The sequence below is a fragment of the Alternaria metachromatica genome (assembly GCF_023757995.1).
Source record: "Alternaria metachromatica strain BMP 0045 chromosome Unknown scaffold_18, whole genome shotgun sequence".
In the NCBI taxonomy this organism is placed as follows: Eukaryota; Fungi; Ascomycota; class Dothideomycetes; order Pleosporales; family Pleosporaceae; genus Alternaria; species Alternaria metachromatica.
Genome location: NW_026055509.1, coordinates 108,893 through 126,569, shown reverse-complemented (window position 1 = coordinate 126,569; position 17,677 = coordinate 108,893). Strand labels below are relative to the sequence as shown.

The window sequence follows — 17,677 nt, the reverse complement described above, 5'->3', positions numbered from 1 at the left end:
TCCAAGCCTCCGTCCACAATCACACCAGCTGCCAGCGCCTTCTAGCCATCTCCACAAGCCTACGTACACCGGCCGCAAACAAATCCACATCCCAGCCCTCCGTCACCCAGCCTTACAAAGCCCCTTGGATCCATCGTAACGGGCGATGAGCCAGTAGCACGAGCCTGGACGCAGGGTCACCCAGCCGACGGAGAGGGCGTTAGCTGTCAAAAGGCTGGGTGTTGCGCAATTCGGCGGGTCCGCGTGGCATGAAAGCAGGCTGGAGCGCTATTTTTGGCTGCGCCCCAGCCACACCCATCTCAGATCGCGGCTCTGCGGGTTTCGCCTCGTCACTTCTCACTCTTCTCATTCGTTGCCGTTCGACACTGGCCAACAATGTGTCGATAAGAATTCTCTCCTTCGTGGGCGAAGTCTGTTGGCGTCATCACTACCCAGGCAGCAATTGAAAGTGCGTCCAGTTGCGAGGTTGCGGCGCCGCCGTTGCGTACCTAGGTAGCACCCAGGTAGCCGCCGCGTGCCGAACGCAACGGTAACTCTGGGACCACTTCACCAAGATCTCCATCGAGGTGCCAACGCCGATACGTTTCGCAAGAGAGTTTGCTAAGCACGATTGCGCAAACTGTTGGTTCTACTTCATTGGATTACCTACGTGCACCACCTGGGCCGCGTCCACTGCTCATGTCCGCTCCCTGCAACGCCCTGGACCTAACGGTCGAGAATCCTTGAATGTTCGAAATACTTCCGAAGAGCTATATCATTGGCAAATATGAGCCTCGCGCTGGTTTACATTGCGTACGCAAAGGTAAATTGGGCCCCACATGGAAAGGAGAAGGTGCAAATTGAGGCAATTTCAAACCACTCTTTCCGCCCCAATCTACCGGAGATGACGCAGACTGGCGATATTTTGTTTACTGCTACATCTCTACTGTGAAGCATGTATCTGCTTTGTTTACCTCAATCTGGCCAGCTCCTCGATGCTCTGGTCGTACCGGTGTTGCACCGCAATATCCCATACAGTATCCCAATCTGCACACTGATGAGATGTACCCCAGCCGTTGAATCCGAATTCGTCGGGAACAACAGAATGCTCCAGAGACAAATCTCCTGCGCACATGATAGCCTCGAGGAGCAGTGTTAGCAATCGCATCCCTCCCTGGAACATGATGATGCAGATAGTCTCACCTGGCGAAGATAGTCGAAGCAATGGTTTACATGCGACTCTGGCGAGAAGGTCGCCCTCTTACGTATTCCAGTAGCAGTCTCATTCATAAAACCTTCCAGTATGCCGAGTCGCACTCGAACGGAGTCCTACGATGGTCAGCTAACAGTCGTGGCAGTAGCTGCGGAAGACTGACCAGGCAATGTAGCTGATGGAACATCGACATGGAATAGACTTCCGAGCCAGAGACGTTTCGGTTCTTGTAGCTCGACGGTAGCTGGTACCTCGACGGATCAGCTACAGAGATGATGCCATCGTCAACTGTGGGATATCGGTCAGTCCTTGCTGTCGGATCTCACACCGGGGCAATAGTACTGGGCATGAGAGCCGCCCATGCGGGCTCTCCCGCATCTTTGGCCGTATAGTGGAACTTTGAATCCACATCAAAAGTAACGATGCGGGATGGCACTGGATACCTTTGTCAGAATAGCTTCTCATCAAACCTTTGTTTGCTGCGACACATACCTGGCGGAAATGGTAATAAGTTCACCGCATGATTACCGTAGATCGAGTGCCTCTGCCCCAGAAACCAAGCCAGGCTACCGAAAGTCGCCATCCAGAGAACGAGGGAAGCACAGAAGAGGTTCCTGTACGAGAAGTACTGAGCGAGAGTGCGCGGCGGCAAACGAGATAACTCTGTCTTGTCGTATGGACTCTCAAGGGAAACATCGTCAGACAGACGAGCGTAAGCCATCACTGTCTTTCCTGTTAACTTCCCAACTCCAATCTCAATTACCCAGTCTCACAAAGTTCAAAGGTGTCAATCCAGTTGTTCTGATGCGCTGTGCGCCTTTTCGCTACCACGATCTCGCAATTAGACCCCTCTTCAGCTTTTTGGCTCCCGCGCTTCACCAATACATCATTACTCTGATCATGTCAAAATGCCTACTGCGCACGTATACTAGTGGTGGTCGGGTGTAAGCTGACACACACCTGACGGCTTCTTTCTCCGCAACCCGCCACAAGCTAACGCACCTATGTACGGCAACCTTCCTAATCAGCATAACCTTCTTCCTTGGATACGGTAGACATGCAGTAAAATGCCATCAGCAATGGTCACGAGCGGTTGTACCCGCCAACCCCAGCTTGCGAGTGGCCCGTACCTTATGCTTCGCGCGGATTTTAGGCTATACTGATGCTGACTACGGGTGTGATGCGTCGTACTACTGCTTGAAACAGTAAAGTTGAGATGGTGGGGGAGGGCGTCAGTTAAGAACTTTTGCTCGTGGCGTTGGCTAGGTTCAATTGAGGTGGTGACAGTTAATGATGGGCGCAGGCGCCGCTTTTAGTTGTTGACATCTGTTGCTCCAACAGTTGTATTTTCTTGGAGCTGCTAGATATCTGCTGGGCTTTGTTGTGTACGGTCATGGCTTGTACCTGGATACGTGGGCGAAGCTTTCGGCACATAATTTACCTACTGAGTTACGAAGAGAGGAAAGACTGGGAAGTAGTAGCGATAAGATGAATACTAGTTGGACACTAATATATGCCTTATTATGATAGTCCTGCGGGGAAGAATATCGAGCTCGAGTCAGTATTACTGTTCGCTACTAAGACCCAACTCGTCCAAGTCGTCACTGTGAGAAGGCAATCGCGTATAAGCTAAGCTTGGAAAGCTTGGTTGATTCAAGTCTGACGCTCACTTGCATATCCATACTCTTAGCTGCGTAAATACGGTGTTGGCTTACGGCCGAGACTACGACTCCATTCGACGATCCGTACCGACGAGCGAAAGGCCGAGTGCTCTTTCTGCAAGCTCTACTGCGATGAGCTTCTCGTAAAGGCAGCCACAGCAAGCTAAAGAGAGGGGGTTGACGCGTTGCTTGGAGATGGTGGGTAGGCAGTGGACTCTACCAGCAGTGTGTGTGCAACTCTGCCTCTATTCGGGAAATGCTACTCTACTTCAGTCTGAGATCGACTCACCGACGACCCGAAACCTCTTCGTGTGTATGCAGAAAGACCACAAGTCTATATGCAGCGTCAGCAGATGAACACTTCGTCGGCATCGCGGTCCGTTTTAGAAAAGCAGCACGCTCAGTACGACGGCCTTGTAGATTTTGATGAGCTTCAGCATCTATATAAGCCGTAGGCGATGGCATCTAGCCCGTTAACAAGCTCACAGATTCTACCTTCTTCACTCACAAACTTACCAACTTCCCATCGTCTTCCTCAAAACACATACATCAACACCATGCAGTTCACCACTCTCGCTGTCCCCCTCATCGCCCTCCTGTCTTTTGGGAGCGCTGCTCCTAGTGAGCTTCGTGACCGCAGTCCCGCTCCAGTCTCGAACTTCATCAAGTACCCCGCTGACCACAGCATCGATATGGTCAAGCGCGCCCATCTGGACGCTCGATGCGATGTTAGCTGCCCTTGCAGCTGGTGCGGCATGACTATCTGCTGCCAGTGTACCTGCTAGACATCGATGGATTGATGGCCTGGGTAAGTGCTCTGTCCGTTATTGAGCATCCATGTTGGACTAAGGCTTCGTTCATCCATAGGAGGTACGACTGCTCAAGTCCTGCCCCTGATGACATTGGATAAAGATCATTGCAGGATTACGAGAGGCCGGTCACTCGTTTACATCAGTTTGGCAATTCAGTGGTTCAAGACCTCATGTGTACTCTTTACATGATCCATGCGTGTGCTTGCAAGGCTCGTCTGTCCCTGTCTGGCAAAGCGAATGCGAAATCTTTGGATGTCACCTGGATGCTACCTCAAAGGTGTATAGCCACGTCAGATGCCAGGGGCCATGAGTATGGTTCGGTGGATGTACTCTTAAGACCTGTGCTTGTTCGATCGCGCATGCAGCCCACTGTAACGAGATGACAGCAAATCCCCGAGCTATGTAATGACAGGTATCGGCACATACCTCAAAGAGAGCCTGGCAATGCGACACTTGATCTTGCCCGCTGAGACAGGCAGGTGCATGAACACATCAGCCTTGGCTTGTCGAGACGCCCTGGCAGGGTCCCGCTGGCAGAAATTTTCCGCGTCGACGCCTCATCCATCCTATCTGCAGCAGCACGTGACACCTGCCTTCACCGATCAAGCAGGAATGGAGAAGACGCGATTAAGCTCAGAATCCAAACGTCTAGCGTCCGTCTATGCGCAGCCGATGACGTCGGTTGTGGTATTACACGTGGTGTGGTGCGGCGCAGAAGCCGGGAGAAGTCGTGCGGTCCCACGTCTCTTGCAGGAATCGCGCATGAGGAACTAAGTCGACAGCTACATGTCCGACTTGCATATCCTTGTAAGGCGCGTATTGTGGGCCTCCCGAGGATTCTCCAAGGTTTGCATTGCTGTATGCACGTGCATTGTGGCGTCGATTGGGCTAGCGCAATATAATCTGTACGACACGTCACTCTGACAGTCATCAACAGCCACCACTTCCAGCAGTTCGGAAGCGTTCCATGAACAACACAACGACTGCCAGCGCAGAGCAGATGAAGATTGAGGGTGTGCTAACCCCGCCTTGAGCCTCGTGTTGTAGATCGACTCAGCTGCGCCTTCCGCTTCAAGCGCGCAGAAGCGAATACCGAACAAGTGCCGTGTTGAAGAGTTGGCTAGCGTTCAGCGTGTCGGAGGGTTTGCGAGTACACCAAACCCATGGCCATAGCACGAACATCCAGGAACCGGACAGCCTGCAGAAGTGTGATGTGATATGGGCTGCATTCGATGCACGAACCTGGTGATCCTAGGGCTGAGCGGTTCACGCCAGGAACACATTCATTGATATTGACACGCCGTTCTAGGCAATCGCATATGCCACCTCACCTCACTCATGTGGGTCCAGTTGGAGCCATGAGCTACCCTAATCCCACGTTCTTTCGCTTAACGTTGCATTGCTGCGTATGCGACCTTTGCAGCTTCAGCACGCGGAGCATGCTGTCTAAGATGACGCGCTTTGAGATGGCATCTACAGATACGGTACGGAATCGGCACGGCCCTTTATTCATCTAACCGTAAGCGGGCCGAACGCCGATGGAACTATGGGCCAATCTGCGAGACACATCTGGCATTGCATCGGGGCCTTGAGAAACTAGCATGGCAGCATCTCTCGTCGTCCTCCAGCTGCCAGCACATCGCTTGAACCAAGCTTAACAAGGTAGACATACTCACCACCAAAATTTATCCGTACCAGCTCATTGGTCTCTACATCCCAAACTTGTGGTGCCGAAAACACGCAGCAATCCGTCGTAGTGTCTGTACCGGGTTCTGGCGGTTGGAGTTTCTGCCTTGCCGCGTTCTCTTCTCGCTACCCCCGCAGTTGCTCGCTGAATGATGTTTCTGCCGGCCAATTATGGCGGAAATAGGCCTGCCAACGCAGCATAGTATCAGCTTCATGCTTTGTTCCCAAGCACATATGTGGTACGGCGGCTGCAGGCTGAATCTATTTGAGATGGCCTTGTGGCAAAAGCGCTGGCCGGCCCTTACAGGATACCGAAAGTGAGGCTCTAATGTTTATGCCGGACTATAAACAGACGAGGAGATATGCTAGAGCGAGTGTTCTTTCCAGCCTTCGCACACGCAGTTGATCCTCTAGATCCCCACTCACGAGTCACTACCCCACACCAAATCCCTCGACAGCATCGCATTTTCATCCTTTCCCCCAAACCCATCTCGCACAATGGCGGCACCAGAGAGTTACGTTCAGAAGCTTCAGCGTGCGCAGACCACTGTCCCTGTGAGGGCCCAGCTAAACTTCCCAGACTACTGCGCCACGAACCAGATCGCCCAACCTCAGTTCCAAGATTACAGCGACCCACGAGGTATGCAGCCATCCGCTCTACATGTTGCCCCACCATTATCGACTCTGACTGACTCTCCTATCAGGTATACGAACAGCCTGGTCCAGCAGTGTCTTCGTACACGGTCGCGAATACCGAGCCCACCTCTGGCGAGACTACCGCTACCTCGAACAGTCCCGAGAAGAAGCCGCCGAAGTCGCTTGGAAAGCACTCAACTCCGCTCCTCCTCCTACGAGCACCGTGGTCCAGCCGCAATACACCCGTGCCTACACGACATCTCGATAACTCTTCGGTTGCTTCCGCATAAAACAACAACAAGACTCAGGGGTAAAGGGCACTTCGGACTGCGCACTCGTCAGGAGGCCACCCCCTGAAGGCTTTGTTGCTCAGACGCACTGTCACTATGTGCTTACCACACATGTTGTCTCTCGACCGACTTTTGCTGCGACCTATCTTCTTCTGATAGCTGGTTCTATACCCTTTTCCCTTTTGCGCTAGGTCTCTACCCTTCTTCAACACCACCAACCCGTCGCGGTGTGTACTTTATTGTACCACACTGTGTACGGTATGGTTCCTGACCGCCCCGTTCCTTGTTCGGTCTTATACTGTATCTTATTTCGTTGGAGGTTTTTCGTCATTTTAGTAAGCGATCAATGGGGGCTTGGGCTGTCTGGTTGTTGAGCATCACCGCAAAACTGCCGGTCTCACAGCCTCCTTTCCCCCTTTTTAGGAACGAATGTAACTACGCACTATCATTCAGTAGCCGTATTCCACTAAATCCACACTAAATCACGAAAAGAGCTCACGCGTGTCTGCTTGTTGCTAACTGGAGAATGTGCCTCGAGTGACTTCAGGCACACACATTGGGACCCTCACTGCCCACTTCGGAGGCGATACAAACAGGTTGTATGTACTTCAAAAAGACCTAATAGTGCCATGAGTCATGCTCTTTGCTTTCTGCTGTGGAACTTCCGCTAGGGCAGCATATCAGAGCAATCTCTGTGCTATGACATCAGCTTCGAACAAGCTAAGTATTGCTCGAAGTCTTGGAGTAGACAAGATGCAGGCCGTATGTGATGAGCACCGAAACGTATCACACCAATAGTTCTAACAGCTCCCCAGCCCCTGGAAATTACACATCCATCGAAAATGCTCAAACTAGTATAGCCTTTTTGAGCTTTAGCCATCGCCATACGAGTATATGTCAACCTCATTGGAAAGCCACATAGATGTCGGTCAATACCGAGCGTAAGCTATGACTTGGCTTTCGAGAAACCACTGCACAGTAAGTCAACACTATTGATGCCTCATCCTCAATCAGATCACCGTATGTCTTCGTCAAGTAGGTTGTCGTCTTATCACTAGATGTATATAGGATGGTGAAATCTGCGTCATGATGTATACGCCACCTTTACTAACGCATCTCAAAAGTCCTCGTCTGAGATTAGCCCAGCGAGGACACGGCTCACACGTACGAGAGTATGAAGGGCTATAGTAAAGGTTCTCCTACGCTGCGTAGTTATCGCTGCAGCGAAAAGCATGCGATAAGCACCAAAGAGCAAAAGGAAATACAAATAAGACAAGCGCGAACCTGACAGAAAGCAGTTCTTGAACAATCGCTAAGCGTTCGCATATCGCAACACCAGCTTGAATACAACATGGTCCAGCCACCACATCCCACGACTTATACATCTTTTGAAGGCCCCAATTGCCGTCAAGATATCAGAAAGGCGACAGATATCTCATTGCCAAGTACACTATGCTCAGCAATACCCCCAGCCTTAAGCGTAGGGATATCCACGGAACCCCGACATTCCAAGCGCCAGGCCACACAATGCGACACATGCTCAGTCTGATCCCCCTCCGCCGCATTCATGCCAACCATTACCCATCTTGGCATGCCACAGAAACCCCATTGGCCGACACCGCCATCTTCTAACGGACCGGAAACCTGAGATGTGTTAAGGCATTTCGAGGCAAGAACATTGCGTAGTGGCTGAGCAGTGGGGTGGGGTGAGGCTGAAATGCGCTAATAGGTTCGCTTACGACGCTTTCCTCCTTCTCCTTGCACCATTTCTCCACATGTATCACGGAACGGGAGAACGCATAATGTTCGCTGTGTTTTGCGTTTCCAAACTACGTGCGTGGTGATCGTCTGCACGGCGCCATTTGTAGGCTAAAAGTAGATGCGAAACGTGCGTGTTGGTAACATGGCTTTTAAGCGAGGCGTAAGGAATGCTATGCTGCCTCGTTGCCATACGGACGTGATTGCCTGTTGGGGCATTGGTGAGGGGGAAGTGACATCTGCGAGTTTCGAGTTGGCGCCCGTACTTGCTCATGTGAAGGGTAGGATCAGCTTTTGCGGTGTTGAGGTGGACATATATATGGAGCGTCTCCCAGATACTGGCTATTAGCATCGATACTGAGGCAACTAGCATCTCTATCTCACAAACAACACATAATCATACTTCCCGGCGAAGATTCTAATACATCACTTTAATATACTACCCCTACCATCAAAACATCAACACCTTTCAACCAACATGGCGCCCATCTTCAAGCTCCTCGCTCTTCTAAACCGTGAGTTCATCCCTCGATATCAACCTTCCCCCACACTAAACTCCCCAACAGTCTCCCTATACGCAGCAGCCCAAGGCACCCAATTCATCACTGGCGAATGTGCCTCAGACGCCGAGTGCGCCTCCGCGTGCTGCGGCTTCACATCCGGGAAATGCGCCGCACCCTTCGTAGCCAACGAACGAGGTGAAGGCTGCGGCTTCGGCGACGCACAGCCAAACAACAATGCTCTGAACGGCGCAGGTGGAAATGCCAGTGCGGATGCGCAACCAGACGCTGCTGCTCCGGCTCCGGCTCCTGCTGCCCCTCCTGCGGAAAGTAACACTGGAGCTGCGGCCCCGGCAGCAGCAGGCACGCAGTTCATCACTGGAGCGTGTACATCAGACGCTGATTGTGCGTCGGCTTGCTGTGGGTTTAAGAGCGGGACATGTGCCGGTCCAGTTGTCGCGCAGGAAAGAGATGGAGGGTGTGGGTTTGGGGACGCGCAGCCAAATGATAATGCGGCGAAGGCGTTGCAGGGACGGAGGCTGGGGAGGAGAGGCGCGAAGTACATGTAAGATGCTTGAGAGATGAGGTGTAGTAGTGTGATGACGGAGACGAACATGGTATCGTTTTGGATGTAATCAATCACTGGTCATGTTCAATTCTCGTTCTTTTTTGAACATCGTAATAAAAAATGATTCCATCTACTCTTGTCCGATGAGCACTTGAAATAACCATCTCTTTCTTCGTAGCAAATGACAAGCTACATAGCCAACGCGCACCAGACTACACATGTACGTCTGATGAAAACGTTTCCCATGTATATGGTAAACATAGCGGGACTAGATCCGAGTAATCTGTCCGAATATCCCGGGTGATACGCGTATCAAGGGGAACTAGGAGTGTACGGTGATATACGAGGTTTACCGTTGACCTGGTTTTGCATCTTGGTGAGCCGGGGACCCTTTGCGCTCCCTAAAATAGCCTCGCAATACAGATGCCAGGTTTGATGAGTCTTTTAACGTTTGTTCATTGAAGCGTGTAAGACCAAAAGTCCCGGTCGATCCGTTGACTTGTAGCACCAAGGGATATGCTTGCACGCATCCCTGTGACTGCCGGAGTAAACCCCGCTTGAGTTTGTGAAAGTTTCAGCAATGTCAACATGATGTCGTCGCAACAATAGCAGTGCTCAATCACAGATGTGTGGGTCGACAAGAGTGTAACGTGTAAAAGCAGCCTCACAACAGAGGCTAACTCGATTCTCTTCTCATATTGCATACCCAGCCAGGTGTACGCCACTAACATGTCTAACGCCCATTTATACTCCGGCGCTCCAATGCATGTAGAGAATGCAACCCAGTAGGAGAGAGCCCCATGTGTACGCCAAAACACCCCCTCGAGTAATGTAGAAAAGACTCGATGCCGTGCAACACAGAAAAGGCGGCAGAGTGGTTTGCACATTCCCGACAAAAGGGAAAACAATATAACAGATGAAAAGGGATATCGAGAAAGGATGTTTCGAAGCGAAGTATGCCGAAGTCGTGAGTATAAGTCGAAGAGACGTGGTGTGCTTCTGATGGGTTGTTAGTATTGATGTGGGATGGAATGGGAGTCGGTAGGAGTGACGTACGGGTGCATTTCTGCAGCGCTGCTACATCTCAAGATGTTGTGTGGCCATTTGGGATCTCCTTGGAGCGACCGTCGCCAGCCCAGACACCGCCGCCGACAGCCCTTGAGATGCCGACACCGAGGCCAACGGCAGCAGCGACGACGAGGAGAGCGATGACGATCTTAGCCCACAGTCTCTGTTTGCTGGTCATGTTCCGGAAGAAGGCACAGCCGCGCTTGCGCTTGTACGACTTCCGCTTGTCCAGCACAGCCTGCCTCGTGGGCCACATGGTGCACTCCTTGACGCGGCCATCGACCGAGTGCTTGGAGGGCTGCTGTGTGGAGGCGACGGAGAGGGGCACGCCGCCCTCGAGGTCATGTTCGTGGACGGCGACGCCGAGGTGTGTCTTGCTCTGGAGGGCCGTGTCGTTGAGGGAGTGACGCGTCTCGCGGAGGGCCTCCGGGTGCTTGTAAAAGGCCGAGTAGGGGTTGGAGGGGTCGGCTGCCCACTCCTTCTTGGCGAGGTCAGCGTCGGCGGTGGCAGACGACATATTTGAATCGTGCGAGGGCGGCGAGCGTAGCGGCTGCGAAGGCGGAGGCAGGCTGCTTAATGGGCTGGGGGAGCGCTGGACCGTGGCGCCGAAGGTGACGGGCTCGTGCTTCTCGTTTGCTGCCATTGTGACGTAGGCAAGGAGGGTTTCACGCTGGCAGTGCTGGGGCGTTTGGTGTCTAAGACGTGAAGCGTGGGCTCGTCAGGAGGACCCTTTCAGCGGCAGGCGGGCGACAGCAGCTGCAGTGGCCGGGCCGGGCGGTGGTGCGACAATGGGCAGCGGGGGGTTCGCTTCACGACAGGCGCAGCATGGGGGAGAGGGCAGCGGTGGGTGAGGGTGAAGGCGTCGTTATCGCTTGCCGTGTGGTATCTGGTATCGTGGGAGATATGGCTGCAACGGGAAGGGGGGATCGCCGTCGACGAGGAAGGAGCGGACAGTGCACCAGGGGAGGGAAGCAGCGGGTCGACCAGCGTGCGTCGGTGCGTTGGCTCGGAATACGGCAGGCAGACAGAAAAGCTAAGCAGCGTCGCGGTGGGAGGAGCAGAGATATGAAGAGTTGTGAAGGCACGCCAGGCCCATGCCACCTGGTGGACACGGTCTGTGTGAAAGCTGAGAGTTCGGAGCTAGGGTCAATCGTCGGGCCCGCTAGGCCGTTCGCAGCCATGTCCCTGCAACTGCCCACCGGCTCGTCGCTCTGAGTCGAGCGTAGCTGTAAGACGTCCCTGATCTTCATCGCTTTCACTCGCCCATTCGCTTCCAGCAGCTCACGTCCATCATCATTGTTACAGCGCCATGCTATGACCTTACTTTTGAGCCTTCGCTTCTCTTCCTCACGCCTTCCTTCTTGACCCCCGCCCGTATGAGTACACGCTGTACACCCCCCCTTGACGCCGCTGAAGGCCCGCTAGATTGATTGCCGCGTGCCTGGCAGGTCGTCGAGTTACCTCGCAACGGGTTAGCAGCCTCGCAGGTCTAGAGCCGTGCGGCGCGACTGGAGTTTGGCTCATCTTGGCTGTTGACGCGCTAAGCCCCCTCGGGCTAAAGCGCGCATAAAACATACGCTGCATCCAATCTTTGAGCCGCCAGATGCACGCGGAGCACCTGGCCGAGAGCCTTGGTCGCAGCTTGTCTGTCATGCACCAACGCTCGACTTGCTGTTCTCGGTGCCACCTTCAACAGCGAAGCATTGGAGAAGGCGAACTTTTTTTTCTTGTTTTGTGCCCGCGCTTGAGCAACCCCGGCCTTGCGCGTCGTTGAGCCCGTTCTATTGAAACGCATGGCCTACCGCAGAGGCAAACGTCGCGACTGTGCCTCTCGATCGAGCGCGCAAATCGTCGATATAGCAGCGCTGTTACTCTGTAGGCGTCCCGAATGCCCACTGTTATCCTGATAAACTAGCGGCGTGTGAAACCGCTATAGCATCCACCCGGGCGGCGCAGCAAACACAGAGGCGAAATCTATGCACCCCTCCGGAACACATACGAAAGCAGATACGCCTATACGCCGACGCGACGAACATACGATCTGGAGACGGGAGGCAGGCTGAGATTAGATAACGCACGAATGATGCGTACCGCAAAAAAGGGTTCTGAAGCCCGCGCACGTGCGTTCCGCCCCAGCCAACATCGCGCTAATGCAAACTGCGGGCAAGCATCGCCTGTCCTACACAGCTCCTGTTCCTAGGGACCTATGGAACTATGATGCTGTCAAATGCGCGATGCGCGCCATAGTACCAACGCCCCAGACCGGCCCAGTCGTGTCACATGGTCGCCCACCGTCCGCGCTTGTAATGGCCATCTGGACCCAGCCTGGCGTTTGTATAGACTCGTCGATAGACTCTCCGATAGTTTTGGAGCAAGCCTCCAACACTTTGTGTACAAGGTTATTTGTATTGAGCTGAAAAGCAGCCAGCCCTGTGCATTACTACTTTTTGCTTATCGCACCCGTCTCTAATGCTGCCCGATCAGAAATGCCGCGCCAACGCCATGCCATGCCATGCGCAACCATCAGTCTGCGCGTTTGCTTGCTTCCTTAGCAAGAGCAGCCGCATCACTAGCCTACGTTCTGGGCCGTGTACCCGCCCGCGCCCAATCAAAACTCCTGTTCCCAAGCTTCTAGTTTGCGCCAGCGATTTCTTCTCTCTTGATACCGGATCTGTCGCACATGCCCTTGAAGATTCCGCCTTGGTCGTACAGATTTAGCGGCGAGTCGAGCTCTGCAATCAGCCCGGCGTCCATGACGCAAATCCTATCGTAGTTGATAACTGCCGGATGTCAGTACAAAGTCGGCGCGCGGCAGGCAGCGATGCACTTACTGGTCTTTAGTCGATGGGCGATGCACAGAAGCGTCTTGCCCTTGAAGCCATCCACGATCTGTTGGTAAATATTAGCTCATGTATTCAACAACACTGCTTGATGACGCAAAGCTTACCGTTTGTTGGATCTTCGCATCTGTCTCAAAGTCGACCGAGCTGGTAGCTTCGTCACAGACGATAATCTGAGATCCGCGGACCAGCGCGCGAGCCAAAGCCATCAACTGCCTCTGGCCCAGAGAGAAATTGAGACCCTCTTCCTCAACCACACTGTCGAGATGTATGCGTGCAGAGTGATCTTCCATAGTCTGGTCATTTGAAACAAGATCAGCTTGTCGGAGGGCAGACCAGAGCTCCAGGTCGGAATGTTCGTGGAAAGGATCCAAATTGGACCGAATCGTTCCCTTGAAGAGCGTGGGGTCCTGCGGGATAATGGCCAGCTTGGAGCGTAGATCGTGAAGACCAATCTTGCCAATGTCTACACCATCAATGACAATCGAGCCACCTGACAGCTCTTGCAGTCGGAACAACGCCGACATGATGGACGATTTACCCGCTCCAGTGCGACCAACGACACCAATGCGCTCACCGGCACGAACATGCATGCTCAACCCCTTGAGCACCAAAGGTAGCCCATCGCGGTATCGCATCTCCACATTGTCAAAGACGATCTCGCCATGCTCGGGCCATGTGGGTCGTACCTCGCCCATGTGTAGAGGCGCTTCTTCTTCGAGTTGGCTTCCGTAATGATGGATGCGCTCTGTCGAGTTCATATTGTTTTCGACCTCAGCAAGTTGACGAACTGTAAACTGAATCATCTGCACAATAGTGAGAATGTACGAAAGGACCAGACCAGCAATGCTAGGATCGACAGAGAAACGGCTCGTAACGACGAGGATACCCGTTGTGAAGACGAGTAGAATACCGACAATGTCCAGACGGACACTCAGCCAGCGTTGATTGGCAAAGGTGAGGTAGTAGGCGCTGTTCATATCGTCGACAGCATCGCGAACAGACTTCGAGAACTGGTTTTGAAGACCGTAGGCGCGAATAGTCGGGGTACCCATGACAGCCTCGCCGAAGCGCGAGAACACCGTGGAACGAAGAACAGCTTCGTGACGTTTGACCTCGCGTGCAGAAGACCGGTAGAACGCCGCCGAGAACATGAACATGATGAACAGCGGACCCAACGCGATGGCGTAATAGTAGTAATACGAGATGATGAGGATGAAAACACTTTTTATACACGTTAGCTCAAACGCTTCAACAACACATCCCGAGTAACTTACGAAATGATCATAGCAAGCGTCAAAAAGTACATGCGCATCGCATCCGTAATGGTGTTGTCCATGACATCGATATCCTTGCTAAAACGATTCGTAATGCGTCCCAGCGGCGTAGTATCGAAGAAGGACATGGGCGCGCGCAGCACACGGGTAATAGCGCGGTGCAGCATGACTTTACCAGCTCGGGTACCGAAGATGGAGACCGAGAAGGAGAAGAAGAACATGAAGAGGGCTTGGCTGAAGCCAAAGGCTGCGTATGCACCAATGTATGCGCCCTCGGAGTAGCCGAATTTGTCGGAGGTCCAGTACGATAGCCAGAGAGAGGTGACGATGTTGGCGCCTTGGGAGAGGACGAGGAGGATGAAGACGAGGGGACCGACCCAGATTCCGCCTCCGGCTTTGATGTATTCGATCCAGACTTCCCAGCTGACGCTCTTGGTTGCGCGTTCTTCCGTCTGCATGAGGGCGGCCTGTTTCTTCTGCTTCCGCTGCTTCTTTGTGCTCTTGACTTCTGCTTCGACTTCGTCCTCGTTGACTTCGTCTTGCTCTTCCTTCTCCTCTTCCTTGGCGGTTGAGCTCATGACCTGCACGAAGTCGGCGTTCTGTGCCATGAGGTTGTCAAATGTGTCGACGGCTTTGACTTCTCCTTGGTCCACCCAGATGATCCTGTCGCAGCGGCTGAGGACGTGGAGCTGATGAGTAGCGAGAATGCGGCACTTGTCTTTGAGCAGACCGCAGATAGCGTTGTCCATGATGTGACGACCAACGTGGGCGTCGACAGCGCTCAAAGGGTCGTCCATGAGGATGATATCCGCATTGAAGTAGATGGCTCGAGCAATGTTCATGCGCTGCTTCTGACCACCAGAAACGGTGATACCGCGCTCTCCAATCTCGGTCGCGTCGTTGTGCGGTAACATGTCCAGGTCAGGACGGAGGGCGCAGGCATCCACAACTTGGTCATACCATTTCTTGTTGAACTCTTTGCCGAAGATGATGTTTTCTCGTACCGTAGCGTTCTGGATCCAGGCGTATTGCGGGCAGAAAGCACGTGAAGCACCAAAGACAACTTCACCACTAGTCTTGCGCATGTCTCCTGCGAGAGCCGCAAGCAGCGAACTCTTTCCAGACCCAACACCTCCGATGATAGCCACAAGCTCGTTCCGTCCAATGTTAAGGTCCAGTCCCTTGATCTCGAAGGGCTTCTCCTCTTCCACAGCCGTCGCGTCGGAAAGTGGTCTCTCTCCACCCTTCGCTGCGAGCTTAGCGTTGGCCTTGCTCTCCCTCTTCTCTTTTCTGGTTTCCGGCTTCTTTCCTGGCGGCCCAGCGGCACCGTCTTCTGCGTCCTGAGTGGGGTGACGCTCCCAGGTGAAGTTTGCGCCCTTCAGTGTGACCGCATCCTTGGCGTCATAATCCCACTTCCCGCTCTCTTCAGCCTCTTCAGCTAGCAAGAACTCTTGGATACGTTTGACGGAAGCGTTCGCGTCGATGACCTGACCGATAACGAGCGGCAAGAAGTTGAGCGGGATACGCATGGAGTTGAACAAAGCGAGTGAGGAGAAAATCGGCGCGGGATCGAGATTGCTGTTGACCTGGGAGTAGGTGATGAACGAGATCATCGAAGCGAAGACGGGCATGGACATTCCGACGGAGAGAACGGCGTTTCGAATCGTAAGCAAAATCTGGATACCGTGAATCTCCTTCTTTCTGATCGCCTGGATGCGCTCCAAGAAACTAGTCTCCCATCCGAAGTATTTGACGAAGCGAACACCTTGTAGAATTTCCTGGGTCAAGCTCACACGCTGATCGGTAATCTTGTTGATGGCAACTCTGCGACGGAACAGCGTTTTGACAGCGCGACCAAGTAGGGGCATAGCGATAAGAATGAGACCAAGACCGGGAAGAGCACTGTATGTCAAGTTGACAAGAAGCAGTGCAGTTGTAATCAGAATACCAACGGGAGCAGTCCAGATCATGTGGAAGAAACCACTGGCTTGGTCGATACGATAGGTATCCGTAGACATCAGGTTGACGATTCGTCCGTTCCCCCAGCCCTCACCGTCGCCCGCCACACCTGCCGCAGTCTTTGGGGATTGTTTCTTCTCTTTCTTCTTAAGCATCTTCTTGTACCATTTCACTTGAGCCTCGCTCCCTGGCTTGATATCGGGTGGTGGTGCTTCGAGAACAGCCTCGCCACCTGCTTTGGCTCTCCCTGAGAGCTTCATCGCCTTGTTGAAAATGAGAGCAATCAATACACCTCTGGCCTCTCCACCAATCATCATACCGCGGTACATGAAGTGGTTAGTGGCCAAACTCTGCAAGAACTGCATCGCGGTGATTCCAATGACCAGACCGATACCCTCACCAATGTCTGGCGCCGGGGCTCCAGTTCGTTGCGCAAGGTAAGCGCGAGCAGCAAATTTAATGAGATAACGTAAGACGAACGGTGCGACCGCTTGGATGACGGATGCTGACAGCTGACATGTGCCTCCGATGATGAACTCCCACTTGAATGTGTCGAACATGGCACCCAGCAGGGGTCTCTCCTTGCCTTCTGCTCTCCGCCTCTTGAAAGCCTCTTCCAGCCTTGTTGCCAAAACCTCTGCACTCCTGTCAGGATTGACCTTCCAGATGTCGTTCTTCTCCAACGGTCGCTTGTAGCCCACTCTCATCAAGGGTTGCATCCATTGCCATGAGAGTCGGCTGAAGAAGCTTGCTGTGTATTCGGGGCACACATCGCGCTCCTTTGGGATTGGCGGTGCATTATTCTTCAAGAAATTCAGGCGTTTGTAGAATGGCTTCCTTTTTCGTATCGATCTTGTCGCATTGGATTCACTGTCGCTGGCTTCGGAGTATGCGCTTGTACTGGACTGCAATCGCGCTAGTCTGCCTCTTGCACTGTGTCCATCTCCAGTTTTTTCCACATCCTTCTCCGTTGGCTCGGTACGTATTGGCTCGTACTCCGTCGGATTCTCTGCTGCGGCCTGCGGATCCACGAGTCCAAAGTCCTTCTCTTTCTCGTTCTCATCCAACGATGACGTTGATGGCGACTTCGCCATGGCGGTGGTTCAGCGGCTGGATGCCGAACGCCGAAGAAGGGTCGCGGTGATCGTTGTGTAGGGCCGAAACAAAGTTTGGCAGCCGATGTCGAACGTCACCGTGAAGTCGCAGGGCTGGGGAGGATATTAGATGTTGGTGAAAAGAACGACTAACGCCAGGACTCACGCGGCGACATGTTTGCGAGTGGCAGGCAACGACTAGTCTATATGGCCTCGGAGCAGTCATGAAATCAGTGCATGCACCCGCTCAACATTTAGCGCGTGGTCTTTACCGGAGATAAAATTTCGCCAATGAACGGCTTCCGCGAACCGATGCATGTATAATCCGGGGGCTGT

At 53.2% G+C, this 17,677-nt stretch overlaps 4 protein-coding genes across 4 annotated transcripts; 2 read left to right on the top strand and 2 right to left on the bottom strand.

Annotated features, from left to right (window-relative positions):
• Window positions 1–5,849: 5,849 nt before the first annotated feature.
• Window positions 5,850–6,255, top strand: J4E83_007263 (uncharacterized protein; the record flags this gene model as incomplete). The annotated part of the gene is made up of 3 exons (XM_049334168.1): window positions 5,850–5,886; window positions 5,932–5,991; window positions 6,056–6,255. The coding sequence occupies 3 exons, from the start codon at window positions 5,850–5,852 to the stop codon at window positions 6,253–6,255; spliced, it is 297 nt and encodes a 98-aa protein (XP_049186510.1).
• Window positions 6,256–8,513: 2,258 nt separating this feature from the next.
• Window positions 8,514–9,104, top strand: J4E83_007262 (uncharacterized protein; the record flags this gene model as incomplete). Its single annotated transcript, XM_049334167.1, has 2 exons — window positions 8,514–8,550; window positions 8,602–9,104. The coding sequence occupies 2 exons, from the start codon at window positions 8,514–8,516 to the stop codon at window positions 9,102–9,104; spliced, it is 540 nt and encodes a 179-aa protein (XP_049186509.1).
• Window positions 9,105–10,187: 1,083 nt separating this feature from the next.
• On the bottom strand, window positions 10,188–10,814 carry J4E83_007261 (uncharacterized protein; the record flags this gene model as incomplete). The annotated part of the gene is made up of 1 exon (XM_049334166.1): window positions 10,188–10,814. The coding sequence occupies one exon, from the start codon at window positions 10,812–10,814 to the stop codon at window positions 10,188–10,190; it is 627 nt and encodes a 208-aa protein (XP_049186508.1).
• Window positions 10,815–12,802: 1,988 nt separating this feature from the next.
• On the bottom strand, window positions 12,803–17,341 carry J4E83_007260 (uncharacterized protein; the record flags this gene model as incomplete). The annotated part of the gene is made up of 4 exons (XM_049334165.1): window positions 12,803–12,951; window positions 13,003–13,060; window positions 13,119–14,235; window positions 14,289–17,341. 4 exons carry the CDS (start codon window positions 17,339–17,341, stop codon window positions 12,803–12,805), a joined length of 4,377 nt encoding a protein of 1,458 aa, XP_049186507.1.
• Window positions 17,342–17,677: the final 336 nt, after the last annotated feature.